General features: G+C 27.8%; 3 protein-coding genes across 8 annotated transcripts in view; 2 read left to right on the forward strand and 1 right to left on the reverse strand.

Annotated features, from left to right (window-relative positions):
* Positions 1 to 3,066, forward strand: part of LOC145201932 (interferon regulatory factor 8-like) — a 16,569-nt gene extending 13,503 nt beyond the window's left edge. For all 4 annotated transcript variants that reach the window (XM_090073238.1, XM_090073249.1, XM_090073259.1 and 1 more), the window contains exons 8-9: positions 1,948 to 1,993; positions 2,187 to 3,066. In XM_090073238.1, the coding sequence (XP_089929364.1) occupies positions 1,948 to 1,993; positions 2,187 to 2,845 (705 nt within the window). In that variant the 3' untranslated portion in view covers positions 2,846 to 3,066. The remainder of the gene's footprint in view (positions 1 to 1,947; positions 1,994 to 2,186) is intronic.
* On the reverse strand, positions 3,058 to 21,669 carry LOC145187302 (ATP-dependent RNA helicase DDX1-like). Of its 3 annotated transcripts, none has more exons than XM_090073175.1 (28): positions 21,645 to 21,669; positions 20,376 to 20,408; positions 19,752 to 19,803; positions 19,565 to 19,628; positions 18,211 to 18,240; positions 17,910 to 18,003; positions 17,342 to 17,383; positions 17,171 to 17,254; positions 16,631 to 16,714; positions 16,406 to 16,482; positions 14,785 to 14,857; positions 14,584 to 14,660; positions 14,347 to 14,452; positions 13,322 to 13,377; positions 13,127 to 13,150; positions 12,890 to 12,942; positions 12,262 to 12,322; positions 12,090 to 12,161; positions 11,944 to 11,970; positions 11,765 to 11,854; positions 11,333 to 11,383; positions 10,763 to 10,837; positions 10,614 to 10,673; positions 10,101 to 10,519; positions 9,920 to 9,962; positions 9,436 to 9,531; positions 9,053 to 9,173; positions 3,058 to 3,449 (listed from the first exon to the last, which is right to left on the reverse strand). In XM_090073175.1, exons 2-28 carry the CDS (start codon positions 20,392 to 20,394, stop codon positions 3,325 to 3,327), a joined length of 2,175 nt encoding a protein of 724 aa, XP_089929301.1. In that variant the 5' UTR covers positions 20,395 to 20,408; positions 21,645 to 21,669; the 3' UTR covers positions 3,058 to 3,324. The 3 variants fall into 3 exon arrangements, with proteins under 3 accessions (XP_089929301.1, XP_089929299.1, XP_089929296.1); XM_090073173.1 differs by lacking the exon at positions 21,645 to 21,669 and adding an exon at positions 21,531 to 21,617; XM_090073170.1 differs by lacking the exon at positions 21,645 to 21,669 and adding an exon at positions 20,884 to 21,047.
* On the forward strand, positions 3,982 to 6,421 carry LOC149893554 (uncharacterized). The gene has a single exon (XM_090073187.1). The coding sequence runs from the start codon at positions 4,538 to 4,540 to the stop codon at positions 6,320 to 6,322; it is 1,785 nt and encodes a 594-aa protein (XP_089929313.1). The 5' UTR covers positions 3,982 to 4,537; the 3' UTR covers positions 6,323 to 6,421.
* Positions 21,670 to 21,762: the final 93 nt, after the last annotated feature.

The raw sequence follows: 21,762 nt of genomic DNA on the forward strand, positions 1-21,762 counted from the left end.
ATTCTTTTTCTGTTTTTTTTTTTTTTTTTGTCGTTAAATTGAACTGTAAAATCAAATGTTCAACTGCTAAGTTTTAGGGAAGATCATAAATAAAAACTACAGAATAAAGAAATTTAATAATCACAATGAATGAAGAATTGAAATTCAAAAACCCAGTTCTGAGACAAGCAACAAAATGAAACAAGCTAAAGATGGTAAATGAAGGAGTTTCCTTTATAATCTGAAGGTCTGTTTTTTCGAGACATTTAAAAAAAAAAAATTCGATCATAATATCAAACAAGTATTAATAAAAGTCTAATAAATATATCTAGATATTTGTTAATTAATAAAAAATAAAATACATAAATTAGGTTATTTTAAGTTGTCTGTTTCAACTTTTCTGTATAGAAATAAAAATGTCCTAGTGATAAAATGGTTATACATTATTTTTAAATCTAAGCAGATCTAACTGTTATTTATTTTTTTTTGTTTTAGTTAACATTTCAAATTTTAATTAACATCTTTACTGTTAATCAATGTGTTTTTTGTTCAAACTTTTAGTTAGGTTGAGTACTTTTAAAAGTTAATTTGAAATAACAACATTCTAAGAACAAAAGTTATTTTTTATTTTTGTCAAATTGTTTTAGTGAAATTTGTTTTGTCAAGTAAAAATAAATGAACTTTCATCAAACTCAACTGACTTAGTCTTCTTAAAAACCTTTTCAGTTTCAAAAAAAAAAAAGAAATTCGACAAATGATTTTTTGACCAAGTATTATAACCGCTCCATTTGTTCATTTAAGTCGTTGTAGTACGATTAATTCAGATACAATAAATAGTTTCAATATATCGGCAAATAAATATATTACAAAAGTTTCGTTTTTTAAATGATAATTAACTTTGATTTTTTTACAGATTATAGCATTTTAGTAATTCAGAAGTGACATTGTAGTATTTATGTGATTCGGTAAAATACTCAACTTAGTAAAGTTATAGTTTTGTGCTTTTGCATATCGACGCTCTCACTTAAATGCCAGGATCAACGGTTAACAGAGCAAAATTGCTTCTTGATTTAAAATTTTAATATAGGACTGCTTCATTTTTAAATACATAAATTATGCGGGGCAGTAATCTACAGGAATAGGATACTGATGTATTTTTAAAAAAACTTTCTTTAATTGAGCAGTGAGTACAACTGAACAAAAAAAGATACTTTAGATTCTTTTTATTTCAAATTTGACTAAATGCAAACCCTTACCTTCTGCAGAAATCGGTGACAAATATACAATTTTATTTTAGAAAAGTGTCTTTTTGTCTTAAGAAAGGGTTTCCATTAAGAGTTAAGGAGTTTAGACGTATTTTTTTAAAGTTCTGGCCACTGTGCGCTACTGGGGGACGGGTTGGGACGGGTTTTTAATTGGAATAAAAAAGTTCTTGTGTTTGAAACATAAAAAGTTGGCCAATTCAATCGACTAAGAGCTAACTCACTGGATGGATAAATATTCAATTGACTAAGAGCTAACTCACTGGATGGATAAATATTATTTGTCGAACGATCTTTATTATTTTTTTCACTTTCATTTTTGCCCTAAAAAAACAATGGCATTGCTATAAATATGCTAAAAACAATGGCATTGTTGCAAATATGCCTAAAGTGTTTTATAAGTTTTATTAATATAATATCAAGTTGAGTTGCATCCCATATAGCATCGCGGTAGAGTTCTCTTTAAATTTACCGATCAAATTACTTTTGGCAACCATGTCCCATGTGGAAATTTTTCAATTTAAGATAAGTTCAGTTATAGCCGCTTTTTTTTTTTTTTTTTTTTTTTAAAAAAAAATTCCTCAGTTTTAACGAACGAACTCCCAGTTGCTCTTAAAGTTTTTAAATCTTCAATTATTGCTGCTCACTATTTTTTATCCTTTTTATATGATAATCAGTTTTAGAGAACCCATTTATCTGTTTTTAGAGTATGCCTGGTAACTTTCATAATTTACATTTGATCCAACATCCAGGTATCCAAATTTAGATTTTGTAATTGATTTCATTTATAAGAACTGATTTTAATTCTTTATAATTCGTTCGTGATTAAAAACTGAGCATCTGTAAGAATTTTTAGATAATGTTTATTGAAATGATTTGTTCAAAAATAATCCACATTACATGTGTATTTTGTTTATGAAACGTTAAATTAAATTTTGGTTTAAGTGGCAGAAAAACATCTGGTCGTCAAATTTTTTCACGGAGAAACAGAGGTATGTAGAAGAATAGTAGATAACCCTAAAGGTCTTAGAATTGCATTCGAACCTCCTCCTATACTGGATGAAAAAATTATTGAAGAAAAAGTATCTCAGTTGAGAAGTATTTATGGTCCGTTTGATGCTGAGCAACTTTATTTCCCGCCAAACTCTGACGAAATGGCCATGAAAATTTTGGAAAACATGCCACGTGGACTCTTTCTGCAAGAAAGCAACGGGAGCATATTAGCAACGAGACTCTGCCGGGCAAGAGTATTTTACTCTGATTCGATTGCGCCTATTGGGGGAGCAATGCAGCTGCAGCGGGAGAACACTGTCTCGGTTTTCGATTACATTTATGACTTTGTTCCAAAGTTAAAACTATTTATGCAAGGAGTTGGGCCCATACCGACTGCCGAGATATATTTTTCGTTTGGGCAAACATGGTCACAAGACAGACCTCTTAAAAACAATTACATTTATGTTAGCATTACTCATCAGTTAGCTCATCGTCATTTGTCAGAAGTTCTTAACTCAAGACACGAGATCTTGGCCTCAGATCCAAATCCTTACGATCTTTTGGCTCAACATCTTGCGGAGCTAAGTGTGCAACAAAAGCAGAGTTACTGAGTTCAACTACGAATTAGTTTTTTTTTTTTTTTTTTTTTTTTAAATATAACGTTGGTGAATTACTAAAGGTGTATAGCAATATTTCTGTAGAATGCTTCATATGAATTTTTAGGCTTACGATTTTGTATTGAAATGGCTTAAAGCTTTAACATTTAAGGCTTTTGAATATATTTTAATCTAAATTTTAATGGGTGATTCAGTAGAAATACAAATTATATAAACTGTCTTTTTAATCGAATAAAAATACATTTTTATAACGTCACGTTTAACTTAACACGTAAGAAGCGAAATCCTTGAATCGTTATGAACTGCTTTTAAATCGAACGAAATACAGGTCAAAGTAAATAAATGAATTGGTAGAGGATAATGCACCATTTTATTACATCAGTAGTTTAACTATCATCAAGCCATTTGATTTATTCAAAAAAAGGTCAGATCTTGTTTTAATTACATCAACTATTTTACAGTCCCTATTTAACTCATGTAATGGTCAACCTCCAGTCAGTTTTAAACTGAAGATAAGACAATTGAACTTGCTTTTCCAACTTTGCAAGATCTTTAACAGCCGGAGCAAGTTCTTCAAGATGATACTTGAATCCGCTACCTAAAACAACAAGTGAATGCGTTATTTTAAATTAATAACAAGAAACAAATGTATCTGGGACTGGATTTTTTTCAACGCACAAATACAAAGTCATGGGCCTGTTCAAAATGATGAAACTGGCATGATCACAGTGTTATACTAACTTCTTCCTATTAATAGCTTAATAACCTAAAAAAAAAATCTGTCAAACAGGATAATCTTGAAATCAGTTGCCCTGGGCATGGTGAATTTTTTCTGATTGTACTCAATCTTAACTGGCTATGGTACCTAAATAAAAATAAGCTAGGGCCGCGCTCTCTGAACATTTAGTTTCACTCCATAATTTTAGACAAACAGCAGACTCTGATTTTGTGCAGTAAAAAACCTTGTAGTATACTTGTTTGATCTTAGAATCTTTATTCTAAAGATTTACAAAAGTTAAAAGTGTTTCAGATGTATGTGAATTCAAGTGGAAGATTATTCTTTCTTGTTATTGTTAAAATAATTAAAAAAAAAAACATCTTAATATATTTGCATTATTCATATATTTTTTTTCCCTTTATTTGTATTTGCTTATTTTGGCAAAGTTCTTTTTTTTCCGTGAGAAAAATTTAGGGAAAAGCCTTAACTATAAGAACCGGCAACTAAAAACCGGCATTTCAATGTTTCGAATCTTTCACGGCATTTCAATGTTTTTGTTCTGCACTATGAGAGTTCAAAAAAAAAAAAATTTTGTTTCAATCAGAATTAAGGTGGCTCACCCCCATTAAAAATCAAAAAAAAAATTTTTTTTTTTTTTTGAATTATGTTATATTAAGCATCGAAGTACAAAATTCATAATATATTTTTACTATTATATGCTTAAAAAGTAACAAAAAATACCGTTATTGTGGTTAATACAGTTTCCTACTCCTTAGCAACGCCATAGCAACGGTGTAAACAACAAATTTATTCATTACTTCTTGAAGGTTTTAACTTAAAGTTTTGAACTATTTTTCAATGTTAGATCTATTATGCTTTTCTACTGTTCTGTAAAATGTAATATTTCTTAAAAATGTGCTCTGTATCATTAATTCAATGTAATTTAACTGAAAACTATCTATCTGGATATGGCGAACAAAAGGAATAAAATTAGAAATTTAAAGAGAAAATATCATGGAAATAGGTATACAAGGAGAGCAGAGGAAGTAAATGGTTGTAGCAGGAAATCAGAAACAACAAGTGCATCAAAGCTTAAGAAAAAACATAACTTTAGTGCTGCAACAAATTGTGATTCCGAAGTTGACAATTTTTTCTTTATTTGTAACTTTAGAATTATTAAAAATATATTTGAACAGTATTCCACATGCAGTGAGTGTAATAGCAAGCTAACTTTTTTTCATAATGAATCTATACGTATGGGATTTTCTATTGGAATTATAATACAATGTTCAAACTGTGACTTTGAAAGTACATTTTATTCATCACCATCTGTAAATCAAAGTGTTTCTAGTTCAAAACCATATGAAATAAATTTACGTGCTGTTATGGCATTTCGTGAAATTGGACGTGGTAGAGAAGCTATGTCTACTTTTACTGCTATAATGAATATGCCTCCACCTCTTACGAATCACAGTTATAATATTACAAACAATAAACTACATAAAGTTTATAAAGAAAGCAGTTCTCAGAGTATGAAAGCTGCTATATCAGAACTAAGGGAAATTATAAATGCAAATGCTTCTGATGATGAAATTATTGACTGTGGCATATCAATAGATGGAACATGGCAACGTCGTGGGTACTCCTCCCTAAATGGTGTTGTTGCTGGTCTTTCGCATGAAAATAAAAAGGTGATTGATGTTTGTTCTTTATCTAAGTTTTGTATGCAGTGTGAAGTACATAGAAGAATTAATAATCCTATTGATTTTGAATATTGGAAAGCTACACACACTTGTCAAGTAAATCATTTTGGCTCAGCAGGGTCAATGGAAGCTGCTGGAGCTCAAGAAATATTCCATTCGTCCATACAAAAGTATAATTTAAGATATACTAAGTACCTTGGAGATGGTGACTCAAGTTCATTTTCTAATGTTGTTAAAAGTAAACCATACGGTGATTATGTTATTGAAAAGCTAGAATGTATTGGCCATTATCAGAAAAGAGTAGGCTCTCGTTTGCGTCAAAAAATTAAAGATTTTAAAGGCAGGTTGTTAAGCAATGGCTTAAAAATATCCGGAAAAGGAAGGTTGACCAATAAAACTATTAACACAATGCAGAACTTTGTTGGAATGGCTATAAGACAAAATAAAAATAACCTACTGAGTATGAGAAATTCTGTAATAGCTGTACTTTACCATTGTACAAACTTTCCATATGAAGTCACTCGTCATCAATTTTGTTTAAAAGGGAAAAGCAGTTGGTGCAAATGGCAATCAGATAAAGTTACGGGTAAAACAAGTTATAGACAAAAAATAAATTTACCTGTAGCAATTATGGAGGAAATTAAACCTATTTTTCAAGAATTATCAAACCCTGAAATGCTAAGAAAGTGTTTACATGGGATGACACAAAACTGCAATGAGTCATTTAATGGTTTGATATGGCAGCGATGCCCTAAAACTACTTTTACTGCAAGGAAAATTCTTGAAATATCTGTTTATTCTTCTATTTTAAATTACAATGATGGATTTTCTTCTTTAAGTTGCATTTTTAAAATGCTTGGGTTTTCTGGAGGTGTTTATTTTGAAAAAGGAGCTTTCAAAAAAGATAAAAACCAACTATCAAATATGTCAAGAAAATCGACTGATGTTAGTAAAACACGAAGAAAACATATAAGATCAATAAACAAAGGTTATTTAGACATTGACAAGGAGAATGATGATATGAAATCTTATGCTAGTGGCAGTTTTTAGTAACTTTTTATAAAAAAAACTTTTTGTTTTTATGTTTTTTTTTTTAAAATGTGTTTTTTAAGACTTTCTTATTTTAATATATTTTTCTTACGAAAACGTTAATATCTTCAGTTTGGTTAAAGCTTTTATCTTCAAATTTTCACAGTATGTTGATTAACTTATTTATGAGGGCTGGGACTAGAATTATAACATTTTAAGCATAAATAAATTAGTTTGAATGTAGTTTGTTAGACTGACACAGGCACTAAATCAATTTCTGCACCTCTATTGCTGCCATTTTAGTTTTTTTTAACATTTGAAAAAAATTTTAGTTCCAGCCCTGGAGCAACTATTTAGCTACCATTTGGCAAAATATGGTGTATTCAGTGCAAATTTTACTCAAGATATCATTGTTTTAGCTAAGGTAAGATTTTAGACAAATTATGCTGACTCAGCATCAAAAAATGGAAATTTCATCTTTCTTTTAAGAAGTTAAAGTTTTAATAGAATTTCCTTATATAAAAAATAAAAAACAAGTTTTTAACCTTTATAAATAAAAAGTTAGATTTAGAGGGGGTGAGCCACCTTAAGTAACCTAACTTAGGATCAAAAATATTTCTTTTTCTGTGAAACGCGTGCGACCCTAGTTACAAGACTAGATAATCTCATGCAACACGAGGTTTTCTAAAAATCCAACACCAAGAGGAAACATTTTGTAACTGCCCCTAAAAAAATTATGTAATTGAACTCAAATCTTATTTTTTTTTTAAGGATTGTAAAAAAATTAAAAGGAACACAAAAATTTTGTTTCAGACCACAAGAAACATTTTCCGATTATGTGACCCAGCCCAACTTCCTCCGACACTTAAAATTGGATTAAAAAATAGCAACGATTGTTGCCTGACAAAGTAATTGATCTCCAGCTTAGTATTGATCAAATAAGGTCAATAAGGGGTAGCCCTAAGTACACGAATCTTCCATAAAATACCGATGTAGTCAGTATACAACCCTGTTAAGAACAACGATAAAGCACGGTTTGATCGCAGCATTTTAAGCTTCAAGTATTTCGATTACATCGCGTTTTATCGTTAGTGTGATAGAGAACTAGAAGAACCTACATTCTCGCTACTGAGAGACTGCAAATAACGGGCGTTGTGGTCATTACATACAATATTTATCAAAAAGGCCTAATCCGGGAAAAAACCCGACAGCTTCTGAATAATTCTATTTTCATATTATTTGCAAAGTACTGTTGACTAATAATGAATAAATTCGGTTTTTATGCATAAAAACACCCGTACGAAATTTTTTTTTCTTTTCTAAAGCGTAAGAACTTCTTTTAGAGACAACCCACTGATCTCAAAATATAACTGGATAGCGTATTCTATTGCTTTTTTTCAAAAAATGTTGAAGCCAAATTGGCGTCTCAAGAGCTCTTAGTGGTGACTGATGTACACTTTATAAGGCTTTACAGAAATACGAAAGAAAATATTTAGACAGTTATTTATGAAAGAAAAACTAGATTATGAAACAAATTTAAAAGCAATTAAAAGAAATGAAATGATTTTTAAAAAATTAGACAATAAATGAAATTGTTAATCTAATTGTTCAAGTTCAAAATATTCACCCAACGCCCCTTACAACACCCAGTGACGCCGGAAGGTTGATAACATAACTGCATGGTGAGCGGCAATGGTGTCTACCTACAGTTTTGATAATTTTTTTATTTTCTATTTTTGTAGCAAGATATGTACATCCTGCATGAACTATTAGTTGAGTGCTGTGAGTACAAACAACTCAGGGTTTCCTTCTAATAGGGGGTGGGGGTGGGGTGGTGGTGGTTCCTAAAAATAGGGTGGTGGCGGATTATTTAATACATGAGTGTAATTAATGGTTATATTTAATAAGAATATTAAATACAAAATATAATTTTTTTAATATTATATATTATTTTTTTTATAATTTATTCTTTGTAATATTCATGTAAGTTTATATCTTTAAATATTAATAATTATCCCTTAAAGTTTAGGGATAAATAGTTTGAGATATAAATAGATGTAAAAATACCTTTAATATTTTCATAATGTATTGTTTTACAAATTGACGAGAAGACCAAAAAGAACATAAAATTTGTTTTAAGTTCTAAGTGAAATAAGTCATTTCAAATCACTTTTTACTTCTATTTTTATTTTTCGGTTTATTTTAGTTTTAGTTAATTTTGTTAGTCAGCAACGATCTTTACGAACTTTAAAATATCAATTACATAAATGTCAACACCAAAAAAGTGCACCAATTTACAAAACAAGTCTTAAAGAGGTTAATTTGCAGAAAACTTCGCAGCCCATGCAAGAAATAATAGCGCTATTTCACTTTTTTATTTAATTCATGAAAATCATGGTTTCAAATAGTCCGAAAAATCACCACTTTCAACTTTTATTCTAAGGGGCTGTTTATATGAAAAGCAGGCTAGCTCGTTTGCAGGACTAGCCCGTTTACCGAGATCTCGACGTCGTCCTTATTTCAACTTAATTTAATTTTGCGTTTATATGATTAAGAGACCTAGCCCGGCAAGTGAGATCTCACAGTTTTTTCCCGAGATCTCGGCAAGCCTTTGTCTATATAAACAGCCATATAAACAGCTATATAAAAAGGAGTAAATTTCTCAGATTTTAAAATTTCATTTCCCCCCCCCCCCCCCCACATTTACTCTATGTTTATAGGCTATATTGAAATGGAGTTGGGAAGACTTACCTTTGCACTGTCTCTTTTCACCATATACAACTTTTCCATCGAACTCATTGATTGGCACAACCATGTCATTTGATATTTGTGAAATCGTTTCTCCCAAGTGCTCTTCAATCTCACTCAAATACTACGCATTAAATAACAAAATGTAATAATAAACAACATAATATATTTATTATGTATAAAATATTTATTGTATATTTTATGTAGTATAATATATATTATTTGATATATAATGTATATTATATATTTACAATATATGATATAATTATTATGTAATATAATATTGTTATGATAAAAAAAACAAACAAATAATTGGAATATAAATTTTTCCAAACAATAAAACAGAACGCGCTGCTTTTTCAAAGCAGTAACTAACAATAACATACATTCTGTTCATCATACCAAATAGCACATCCGCCATCTTTTATAAGTTTTGTGTTGTTGCAGTTGGCTCCTCGACTATCGCATTTGTGATACCAAACCTAAACCAAATCAAATGCTAAACTGAAATGTTTAGTTTTTCTAACGAGTTACAATATGATAAATATTGTAACGAGTTACATGTTAGTAATAATGCATTTTATTTGGCATTTTATTGAATCATAGGTATTAACCATGAATCAACATCAACAAACAAGATATGTTCAACATCTTAAAACTAGCATAACGATTTTTTTGATTTGCACATTGAAGCTAAAATCCTTTAACTAATGAAACATCAAACAAATTATTTTTGTTCACAGCACTTGTAGTTGAACAAGCTGTAAAATGAATTACAAATTGGTTCAAAGAAAATTTGGTCTTAAAACAATTCAAATGTATTGATTAAAATAACTAAATATGCAATTAAAAAAAATAATAAAAAACAACCTTTTCTTTACACTTTGAAACAAGTGACAAAGCAAGACCCATTCTATACACATCAAATATTATACATTAAAACGTTTTTAGCTTTAACAAAAATATTTAAGCATTTTTTTGTTCTTTTAAAAAATGGAAAAAAAACAAAAACAAAAAAAAAAGAATTAAGAACATAAAAAATACTAGATACCTTTCCGCCCTTCCTACTCTACCTATTCTGTGAACATAATTTGCTTTTTCATCAGGCAATGTAACATTGATAACAAAGGGAACACCTTTAATGTCGAGGCCTCTTGCTGCCACATCTGTACAAATCAGAAATTTTACTTTTCTATTTTTAAAAGCCCATAGATTATTAGTTCTTTCTTTTGGAGCTCGATCACTGTGTAAACACACGCACGAGAACTCTGTTGCATCTTTTGACTTCATGTATCTTTCTAAATTATCACAATCGAGTTTTGTGCGGCAAAATATAATGCCTTGATCCATTTTAAGCTGAGAAATAGCTTTGATAACATACTCGCCTTTGAGGACTTTAACAGCCTCAGAAAAGCATTCAGGCAATTTAGATGTTGGGTGGATGTCATCACTTTTATGAATGCCATCAGTCTAAATAACAGAATAACCTGTAGAAATCCTAATTTTTTTGCTAAATTAAAAAAAAAAGAAAGAAAAAATTACAAGGAATTAATAGTACACTAACTTGTATTTTATTCTTTAGAAAATGCCATGACGTATCACTTCTTGGATCAACATTACACACCTATTGGTTAGTAGAAGTGTTTTGTAAGTTTCAAACATTTTTTACTGCGAGATTTAAAATAAAACAGCAGAAGGCAAACATTGACTTACAACATGGTGAACTGTATCTGGCACAGAATCTTGACCTTTTAAATCAATCCATGTAGGAAAATGCATTATCTTCTCCTAAAAGAACAAAAAAAAAGGTAATAAGGTGACCTTAATTTCTCTAAAGAAGACTCACAATACCAAATACTTTTGCCTTAACACATAGCTTACAATAACAGTGTCATTAATGGTGATACTGGAAAAAGAAAAAAAATAGAGAGACCTTCGATGTGAGAAAGGTAACAAAAAAAATCAACTGCTCAGCAAAAAACATTTACGGTAAGTAGAGGTTTATTGAGTTGACATCATTATACAGTGTTGGCAAAGTATTGAAATTCAGTATCAGGAAAATGAAAAGAATTTGGTGGTTTTGGTGTTAAAAACACAAAACATTCATAGGAATCTCAGTGAAAAACTTATAAACGGTGTAGAAATAACAGTAGTGATAAAAAAATTTATGACAGTAAAATATTAGTGTTGGCAAAAAACTTAAATATGTTCAAATAAAAAGTGAAGTTACAAAATAACATTTTATAATAAAAAAAACAACAACAAAAAATTAATATTATTTACTGCCAACTTTTGAACATCAAAATTATGCAGAGTTGCACTGCATACTATAACCTAAAGAAAAAAAAAATGGTCTGAATAAAAAATTGTCATTTTTTTATAAAATGAATGTCAAAAACTAAACGACAAAAAATTTTTTTTTTAAACATAAAAAGAATTAAACTTTAACAGATTCATTAAAATAATGGTACATAGTTTTTTCCTCTAAACAACCCAAAAGCATAAATTAAATAACCTATAAACAAGAAATGAAAAAAGAAATTGAATGAGATTAAAAAAATGCATCAAAATTATTTTCATCCTGATCTCAATAACTTTTCACTACAATAAATATCTTTTTTCTTTAATAATAAAAAACAAAAACTATACTTTAGAACTACAGAATATTTTACATAATTTTGACTAGACTATGAGTTTATAAGTATATATTCAAACCTGTAATCTTTTGCCACCAGGAGACATTTTTGGACATTGATTGTATAATCTTTCTATTAATTGACCCTGATTTTGATTTAACAGACCATCCTAAAAGTAATTGATCAGAATCATAAAGATTTATAAACATCCACAGTAGGTAAAGAACTGAAACTATGAAAGAAGTTAGAGTCTCATACCACTTCATCAAGTATTAGGAATCGAACCTAGACAAAAAGTTAATTTTTACTTCATGGTCATCATAATTACCATGATTATCATGATAAAGATCAGGATCATCATCATCATTCATTAATTATCATCATTATTTTATGAAAAAAAATACTTGATCTAAGTGTAAGTTTCCAGAGGATACAAAATCATCCAGTTTTCCAGGTGTCCCAGTAACAATATCAACCTAAATATTGGTCAAATAATACAACATTCAAACTTAAAAACGTTTAATTATCATAAAAGCTTGTTAAAAAACAGCAACGAAAATTCAGAAAAATACATACCCCACTTTGCAAAGCTTTTATTTGCTCACTTGAACTTTCTCCACCCACCAATAACACATTTCTATTGAAATGAAAATTAAAATACTACACAATGGATTCCCATTTTCAGATTTTAAAACCAATCTAAAATGAATCCACCATTTGTTGCTTTTTGCATTTAAATAATTTGATAATTAATGCCAAAATTAGAACTAAAAGAATGATATTTAAATCGTGAAGTATCCTTTACTTTTTTCTTCACTTATTGATTATAAATCAGCAACAGCAGGTTTATGCTCAAAGTTATAGCTACAAAACATGCAGCAGAAAAAAAAAATTAAAAGAAAAAAAAACAACAACTTTTTAAGTTCAAAAACATTTTTAGCATGCTTTTCCAAATTGTGTTTTATTCTGAGAGTTGCTATTACAAAAGCACCAATTAAGAATTAAGGCAATAAGTAAAAGATTAAGGATATAAGTATAAGAAAACATCCTATTTGTTTCTACTTCTTTAAATTGATATTTGACTCAGTGAGGTTTTGTTTCTAAATTGTTTAGCGTTTTTTTTTTTGACGAGATTTGTCAGTAGTGATAAATAATTCTGCTACTTGAGAAAAAAAACAAGAAAAAACTTTATTTTTGGACTTACTTTATTTTTGGATCAGGCATATACTTTTTGAAAAGCGAAATTTGATCATGAGTCTAAAAAAATAAAATGGGTCATTTAATCATGAGTCTAAAAAGGTCAACACTGTGCACTTTTCAAATCTGAAACTGAAACCAATGAAGTTTCAATATTTGATAAATTTATAGACATGTGTAACTTGTCCTAAAATGAAATACAAATCTACAATAAAAATGGAAATTAAAAAATAACCAACTCTACCTGAGTGGCTAGTTCTCTTGATGGCTAAAAATTAAAAATCTTTTATACTTTTATACTTTATACATATTTTACACATTTTTAGTTTTATACATTTACACTTTAAATTCAGAATGAAAACCATAAAGTCAAAACTCTTACGTTTTGCCTCACTGTAATGCAAAATATTTACACATCATTATAATCCAGAAATTTTACCTCCATTATGAGAGCTGCTGGAGAAGATCTGTTTGTATACTTTTTGGATCCTGACACTAAAAAAATACAATATTTTTCCCAAAAGCTTTTAGATTCAATTTAAAGCATTTAATTTCTAATCTCTAATACTTTATAAATATTCTTCAATATGATAAATTAGTTAAAATACTAACAATTTTTTTCAACATAACTTTTTTTGTTAAAGCGTTACGTTGAATGAAAACTTAACAGAAGCAAAATATTGCGCAAATAAACAACAAAGTTCGATTATAAAGCTACCTTTAGCCTAACATGAAATTTTCATGCTGGTTGCAGTTTTCTTAAGCAATCTTTCTTATCTCTCTTTTCTTAGCAAATAAAAGCTTTTTTATATAACTTATCATGGCTTCTTTAATACTGAAGAAGCCATGGTTAGTTATATAAAAAATAACTCATACAAAATAACATGAATTCAACATGGCATTGTAACATGACACCTTTGTAACATTTGTGTCACAAATCACAAAACAACTTTATTTTTAAATTGAAAAAAACAAAAGAATAAGACTTCCTCATTTCTCTATTGCATAAATAAATTTCTCTATTGCATATTACGTAGAAGTAAATTTATTTAAGAGTAATTCAAATCAGTTTATTTTATTTGCAATTGTGTTCAGCCATGTGCTTCTTGTAGTACCAGTTTATGCCCTACTATAATTACAGGTACTATAAGTGATTTTGATGTGAAAAATGGATTCAAATTGGGAGTGCAATGAGGCTAAAATGATCTTTTATTGGTCAGTTTAAAGTTAAATTAACCAATCAATCAGATTATAATAATTTTGCTGCAGGATGAAAATTTAAATTCAATAGGAAGCTGGCTTCAATTTGGATTTGTGAAAAATTTAAAAAGAAATTTCTGGAAAATTTACACAACTTTTTATAAGGTTAATAAATTTCACTTCTAAAGTAAAAAAAAAACATGATAAAAGGTCATTTCTTTCATATTCCTTAATCAAACCATATTTAAAAAGCAAATAACATACACTTTTTGGATATGGAAGTATCAGTAGCTTTAGATAATGGAAGATAGGTAGCTTGAGGAGGGTACTTTAATGGTGTATCTCCAAAATTAAACAAAAGTTCAGCATTCTAAATATGAAATACAATAAAAAGTATTCTTGAAACTTTTTTTAAAACTATTGCATAAAAAAGCTGGAAATGATATTTATTAAGATTAAAATTTGAACACTGCAGGTCACAGAAGCAAAAACATTATATACCTTTAAAGTCACAGAAGCAAAAAATGTTGATCCATAAAGTTTTTTTGGTATGTCAAAGGCATGTCCTAAGTCTTTCCCTAAATAAATCACAGTTAATTACAGTAAAAATTTTTTTTTTCATTCACTATTAAATTAAAACTTTAAATTTACGTTTGTGACTAAAACTTATATCTATGTCAATAAAGCCTTTTTATTACTTACCATTTTTACTGTACTTTATAGTCCCATTATCCAAACTTATGAAACAACCAATCACATCATTTTTCCCATATGGCTAAGATTAGAGATTAAGCACTACTTAACTATATGGAAATTCATAAAACTGAAATGAATATATGTAGCATATGTACATGTATGTATGTATGTATGTATGTATGTATGTATGTATGTATGTATGTATGTATGTATGTATGTATGTATGTATGTATGTATGTATGTATGTATGTATGTATGTATGCATGTATGCATGCATGCATGCATGTATGTATGTATGTATACATATGTATATATATATAATAATAATAATAATAATAATAATAATAATAATAATAATAATAATAATAATAATAATAATAATAATAATAATAATAATGATAATAATAAATGCAATATATGTGGAATATAGTTTTATACAATAACCTCATCATCAATGATATACATTTTTTTTTTTTTCTTTAAGTTAAAAAAAAACAAAAACTCATGTTTAATTTAGAATTTCCAATTCTTGTGATAATTGATTTTCTCTTTTTAAGATAATTTAAATGATTAAGATATATTAGATAATACAAATTATTAGATATTTTCTAAAACAATTTAATTTAACAAAAATAAATAATTATTTTTTATTTTTGAGGTTGATTTCTCAAAAATGTAAAAGGTAAGCAGCCATAAGTTTTTCAGGGAGCTGACATGACAACAGAGGCTCACTAGGCATATGGAGGGTTCTAAGAAAGAGTTTTGTATCATTTTTGAGTTTACAATTAAAATGCATTTAGCTTCATTAACAAAACATCTTTTAAGCCAAAGCAAAAAATATTTATCAAAATAAAGAAGCTTTAACTAACACAAAACGTTATGTGAAAGAATGACTACAACAACAAAAAACTAAAATGATGCTTTGGTGTTGCTGCCATCCTATTGAAACTAGCTATCAAATCATTCAACTAGCAATGAAATTGAATTGGTTAAACATTTGATAGAATTTTCTTAGTCGAAGTTAGCATATACAGCGTTTATGAATATGGTTGAATCAATGAGAAGTTTATCAACTCTGTTGTTTATCATGCAAATAATATTAAATGAGTGGTTTTTTAAATTTGTATTTTTTTATCTTGTAAACCTAACGAATATTAGTGCTGCAATATTTTAATAGTATTTTGAAGTAACAACCTAAATTAATTCTCTGCATTGTTATTGTATAATATCAACTATTTTTTTTTATTGATTTTTTTTTTCTATTTACTAAAATCTAAATTTCTATTTACTAAAAAAAAACAAAAAATTGAACATGCGAACTTAAATATGGTTAAAAGTTCAACAAAAATCATTGTCAAATAACAACAACATTTTCAACATTTTTCCAACAATATTTTGTTGTATATTTTGAAATCATGCAATGGAGTGTTCACATGAGTGTTTACTAAAAAATTAATCAAACTTTTTAGTAGTAATGTGTTGTATATATCAAAGATTAGAAATGTAACAACTAAAAACGCTAAGCATAAAAGCATTTTTAATTCATGAATCAACTAGATAAATGCATCAAACATAAGATGAGATGTTAAGAAGAGATGTTAAACCAAAGCAAAAATAAAATGGCTACCTCACCATATGTATCAAATTGCTTGTTTGTTGATTTTTTACCAGTACCACCAAAGCCAAAACTTTCAGGATCACATCCTGATGAAAAGAACTTAATATAGCAATAACAATAATAATCAAAATGGTGATACAATAGTAATAAAAAAATTTGATATTAAATCTTTTGAACTTTTTTTTTATTATTAAAAAAAAAAAGTAAAATGAAATTATTAAAATAATTTCAAACCAATTTCCAATGATGCATTATCTGTTGAAAATCCCACTCTGCATAAACCTTCATCAGTCACTTTAACTTCATAGTAGTAACTGCCTAAAAACCAATTTTATACTTTTTCCTTTTAGACTTTAACTGCCCTGTAACTTTTTAAAAACTTTTCATACAAAGAAACCTTTTTACCAGGTTCATATTTTAAAAAAGTGCTTGGTAGGTTTTGAATAATATTGAAACATTTTAAAATTATTTAAAATACTTTAACAATAATAATTTTTTTAGCAGCAACTTCTTATTTAAAGCTATTTAAAGTACTTACAAACTTTATTTTTGTTTAGCAGCAAAAAAATTTTTTTCATTTAATTTGATTTTAAATTTAACTTTAACATTAAACAGTAAAATCCAAATTCAAGTAAAAAACAAAAGTTTTAAAAAAAAAACTTGTTAAAAGATTTTTTTGGTTTACAAAAGATTTTTTGGTTGTTACAAAAATCTTTTAATAAGCTTTTTTTTATGCTGAATGCATCTTCACTCCAAAATTTTGAAAAACAAAACCTTTTGTTACACCAAGAGTTGATCGAGATCCTTGCCACTCTTTTTGCTCTCGTGATTGACAGAGCAATCCGTCTTCTGAAATGGCTATACATCAAAAATATAACTATTTTATAAATCCCAGTTTTTGAATTTCTCATCTACAAAGACAAAAAGAAATAAAAAAAAATTTACCAAACGAGCTGCTTCTATCAAGCTTGTTCATTTCCCATTTTCCTAAATAAAAAAAAAAAGTGACCAACTATTTTCTTTTAATAATACATAAAATATCACAGCTTTTGTTAAAGATTAAATTTACTTATTGCAAGGATTATAAAAAGAAAACTAAATATATAAAAAATGTTGATTGCAAGGATTATAAAAAGATTTACAGAGTGTCAATAGCACAATTGAAATAAAGATTGAATCAAGATCATTACAAGTGCTGTGCAAAATGATCAATGATGAATGCTACGTGAAAGATTGATTTAAAGTTATTCGCACTTCTGAATGATAATCATATATCACTGTTATAAGTGAGATTGAAAGAGATGAATATCAATTATATAATCAATTATACACAAGAGAGGAAGTGATTAACATGACAAGATACAGTTATAAGTGCCATATTAAACATTAATACCAATCAAATAACAGCTATTTATAATCTCCTGCATATTTATCAAAATCAACAATAAATATATAATAAAATTAAAAATAATATCAACTTAACATTTTAGTTGATGTATGTTTAAAAAAATACCTTTATTATTGTTGGCTTTATTTTTTACTCCCCCACCACCTGAATTTTCAATAATATTCTCATGAACAACTTGTATGACTGGGAGACAAAATGCCTATTTATGATTTTAAAAATATTTTTAAAATTAAATTTTTAAAAATTTTTATTACAATATTTTCACAGCAACTTAAGTATGCAATCCAAAAAAATGATTACAATAAATACATGAAACTACATATTACAGCAAGTATGCATGAAAGATAAACTATATTCTGACCAACTAAGAAATATTACTTATGTTTAGAGGGGAAAATATACTTACACCGGTTTTCCCACTGCCAGTTTCTGCTGCCTATTATGTTAAAAATGAAGATTACAAAAGTGTTAAAAAAATACAAAGATGGAAGCAAGAAAATCTTGTAAATTATTACATAAAAAATAAAAACAGCAGAAAAAATTTGATAATATTCAAAAATTTTTGAAGACAACTTTTAAGAATTTAAAAAATTGTCTTCCAAAAAAAACAAACCATTTCTTAAAATGATGCAAATTCTAAAAAAGTGAACTTGAATTTTTTAAAGATAACCTGTTACAGCAACAAAATATCTTTGTAACAAACTATTTTTACATACTTTTATCTCAATGAATTGATGAAAATGTTTCTTTTGGTGTACATTTACTTTATGCGCAAAAATGCTGAATCAGCTAAATTTCATTTAATGATTTTTCAACAATCAGTATTTTTTATTCAAATTTTTGCTATTACATATTTTTTTTAAAATAACAGATTAAAATAACGCAAAGATCTAAACTGATTTTGAGATATGAGGGCGTCATGGTTTGGGTGATCCAGTAACTAGATGAATTAATGAAATTTCAGCTTTATACAATCTATCAAGATTATCTTTTTGAAAATCTTAACAATTTTGAATATAATTTTCAAAGTTGGATGTTTGAATATTTATGGCTTGCAAACCTTTAATTAAGCAAATTAAGAAAACTAGAAAATTAAAAAAAATTTTTGTGTTTTTAGAAGTGTTAAACTACATTGTGTATAATTTAACTTACAATGCAAAATGTTGACTGAATGCTGAGTGAATAGACAAAGAATTCATAAAATCTATGTAGTCTTTTTATTTAAATATTATGCTGATTGTCTTTGACATTTTTGTGATCAGACTGATAGATTACAACAAAAAATGGCAAAGGGTTCAAAGAAATCTTGGTGAAAGGGTCAAATTTGAAGAAATAATCATAGAATTGACATTACAAGCAAATTCTAAGCATTTCTGTGCATTTGTCACAAGTTTCGGTACTTATCAGTGAATACCTTGATGCCCTTGGGCATCTTTTTGTTCAGCCTGATAAGATACAACAAAAAATGACCAAACGATCCAACAAGAGTCAGTGAAAGCCTCAAATTTGACGTTTTGTATGGAAATTGACCAAAAAAATGGGGTTTTGTCTTTCTGTTGATTGTCTTTAAATACTATGTTGAGTGTTACAAAAGTTTAGAAGTTTCTTGAAAAGGTTTAGAAAAATATCTTTATACCATCAGACAATTTAACAGAACTGTAGAGAGCGAAGACTCTATAAATTATTGCATTTCAAGTATACTATAATCTAATGCTTGACAATTGACTGCTGTTTTTTTTAAATAAAATTTGTTCTCTTACCATAAGGACATCACCACCACCAAGAATCATTGGAATCGCTTCTGCCTGAATGTCTGTTGGAAGCCTATTTAAGGTATTAAACTGTATCAGGTTATTTAGAAGAATAATATTGATATTTTTAAAAGAAATATTGCAAAAGTTATTTAAGATCTATTGTGTTAAATGTAATTTTTGATATTGAACATACATCCATCCCATTTCATCGATGCCTTTTAATAACTCTGGTAATATTCCAAATTCTAAAACATAAGCAGACATTTTTAAAAAAATAATAAAACCATAAGTTTGTTTGTGAGAGGGAATCTCCTGGAAATAACAACCAGCTAACTACTATAGTTTATTGATTGCCTGAATAATATGTTATATCTCAATTTTCTTATAATTGAGAAATTTTTTACCTACTAAGAATAAGAGGTTCTCTTTTAAAAGAAAAAACTTATTAGTTACTGGTCTGTTAAATATATATACAATATATATACATATATTCACAATATATATATACAAACACTTGGTTAAATAAGTGGTTTAACTGTTTGAAAAACTAGTTATACCAAATTTTTTTTTTGTCAATAAACTAGTGATTTAATTTTAGTTTAAATAAATTGTTTTTTTTAAAAGCTATGACCAGAGAGGCAACTTTATTATTTTTAAGTACATAACTAAACACTGGGTTATGATTTGAACAAACGTTATGAACCTGCAACATTTGGTAATGATATCTACGATAGTTAAATTCCCTATGTTATTAAACAAATTCCATTTTTCAATTTTTAATAAAACTTAAGTATTAATATATCAATAAGTATATTACCTGAAAAATGCCCAGCCATTTCAAAGTTAAACTCTAAATTTAAAATTTAATGTTACATACTAAGAAAAGTATACGTTTTTATGTATACATACATACATACATACATACATACATACATACATACATACATACATACATACACATATACACACACATGCACACACACACGCATACACAAACATATAATTACATAAAAAACATAAAACCTAACTTATATGAGGTATAAAAACAAAATTGCAATCTAAGTCCTTATCTGTCTTAACTCCAATTTTAAGAGAAATGAAGGTTAATGGAAAGGTTTTTTTTTTTTTAAACTAACATTTTTGCATTTTGGAGAAAACAAGGTTTTACATGTAACTTGAAAAAAATTTATATTGCACATGAAATTTACTTCTTGTTAGAATGCTTTAGACACTATTATATGCACATAATAGCTTTTCATATTATAGAATATCACTTAGTGAAATTTGTCTGAATTTTCATCAAGACTGTATTTAGTGACTTTTACCTCTAAACCAACAATATTTTTAGTGCTTATTCTACTGGAAAAACTACTATTTTTCTTTGATGGACAACTTTTTCAAGATGGAAGACCAAAACATGTACAGTGTTTTTTTTTTCTAAATTCAATGTTAGTTTTTGAAAGATTTATTATATTTTAGGGAACTAAAAGCAAACAAATATTTTAAAAATTACATAGAATCAATTTACATTAAATACTTTATACAAAAATATGAAAGAGCCCTTGTAATCAACAATAGAGACCAGGTAAGCATACCGAAATTCAAAAGGAGTTCAAACTTTTGAATAAAAATGAAAGAAAATAGAGAGTAAGAGTCAGTTGTGTTATGTTTTGATATGCAAAAAAAAAATTTCTGTTAAATCTTCAAATGTCTGGAAATAAGAATAAAGATTAAAACTTATTTGTTTCAATTGATAATTTCCTATTGTAATGTTGCATTTCATGTAAAAACTATAATCATGAAGTCCTTCCATTAAATATCCCACTATTAACAGACTTTAAGTTTCTGTTTCTGTAACACATTTGATTTTTTTTTTTTTTTTTCAAAAAATACTTTTTACAAAATTATCGTGTGTGCGCGTGTAATTTTGCATCAAAAAATCCGAAATTAAAAAATGATAAGGAAAATATACTGTTTCTTGTTTTGTGGGGTTTATTACACAACAAGTAGGTCCTGTGGTCGCCGAATGTAGGCAAAAATCTATGACACCACAATGTTTATTTTATTATTTTAAGAATACTCGTACCTTCTGAAATACCGTAATGTCTCGAATAAATATCGCACTTCTTTTGAACGCCCCCCTCGAATAAACCCACTATTCTAAAGGGAGAAGCGCACATATGGCCACGAGGGATGGTAAAATC

This window comes from Hydra viridissima, unplaced genomic scaffold (assembly GCF_058129835.1).
Source record: "Hydra viridissima isolate aposymbiotic clone 2 unplaced genomic scaffold, HvirCarnegie_v1 scaffold_1, whole genome shotgun sequence".
Taxonomy (NCBI): Eukaryota; Metazoa; Cnidaria; class Hydrozoa; order Anthoathecata; family Hydridae; genus Hydra; species Hydra viridissima.

Coding starts and splice junctions, on each gene's coding strand:
- LOC145187302 (XM_090073175.1), bottom strand. Junction 14,661..14,784: donor TATAAAGTACAGTAAAAATG/GTAAGTAATAAA, acceptor TGATTTATTTAG/GGAAAGACTTAGGACATGCC. Junction 11,971..12,089: donor GAAACTTACACTTAGATCAA/GTATTTTTTTTC, acceptor CTTTTTGTCTAG/GTTCGATTCCTAATACTTGA.
- LOC149893554 (XM_090073187.1), top strand. CDS start 4,538: ATGGCGAACAAAAGGAATAAAATTAGAAATTTAAAGAGAAAATATCAT.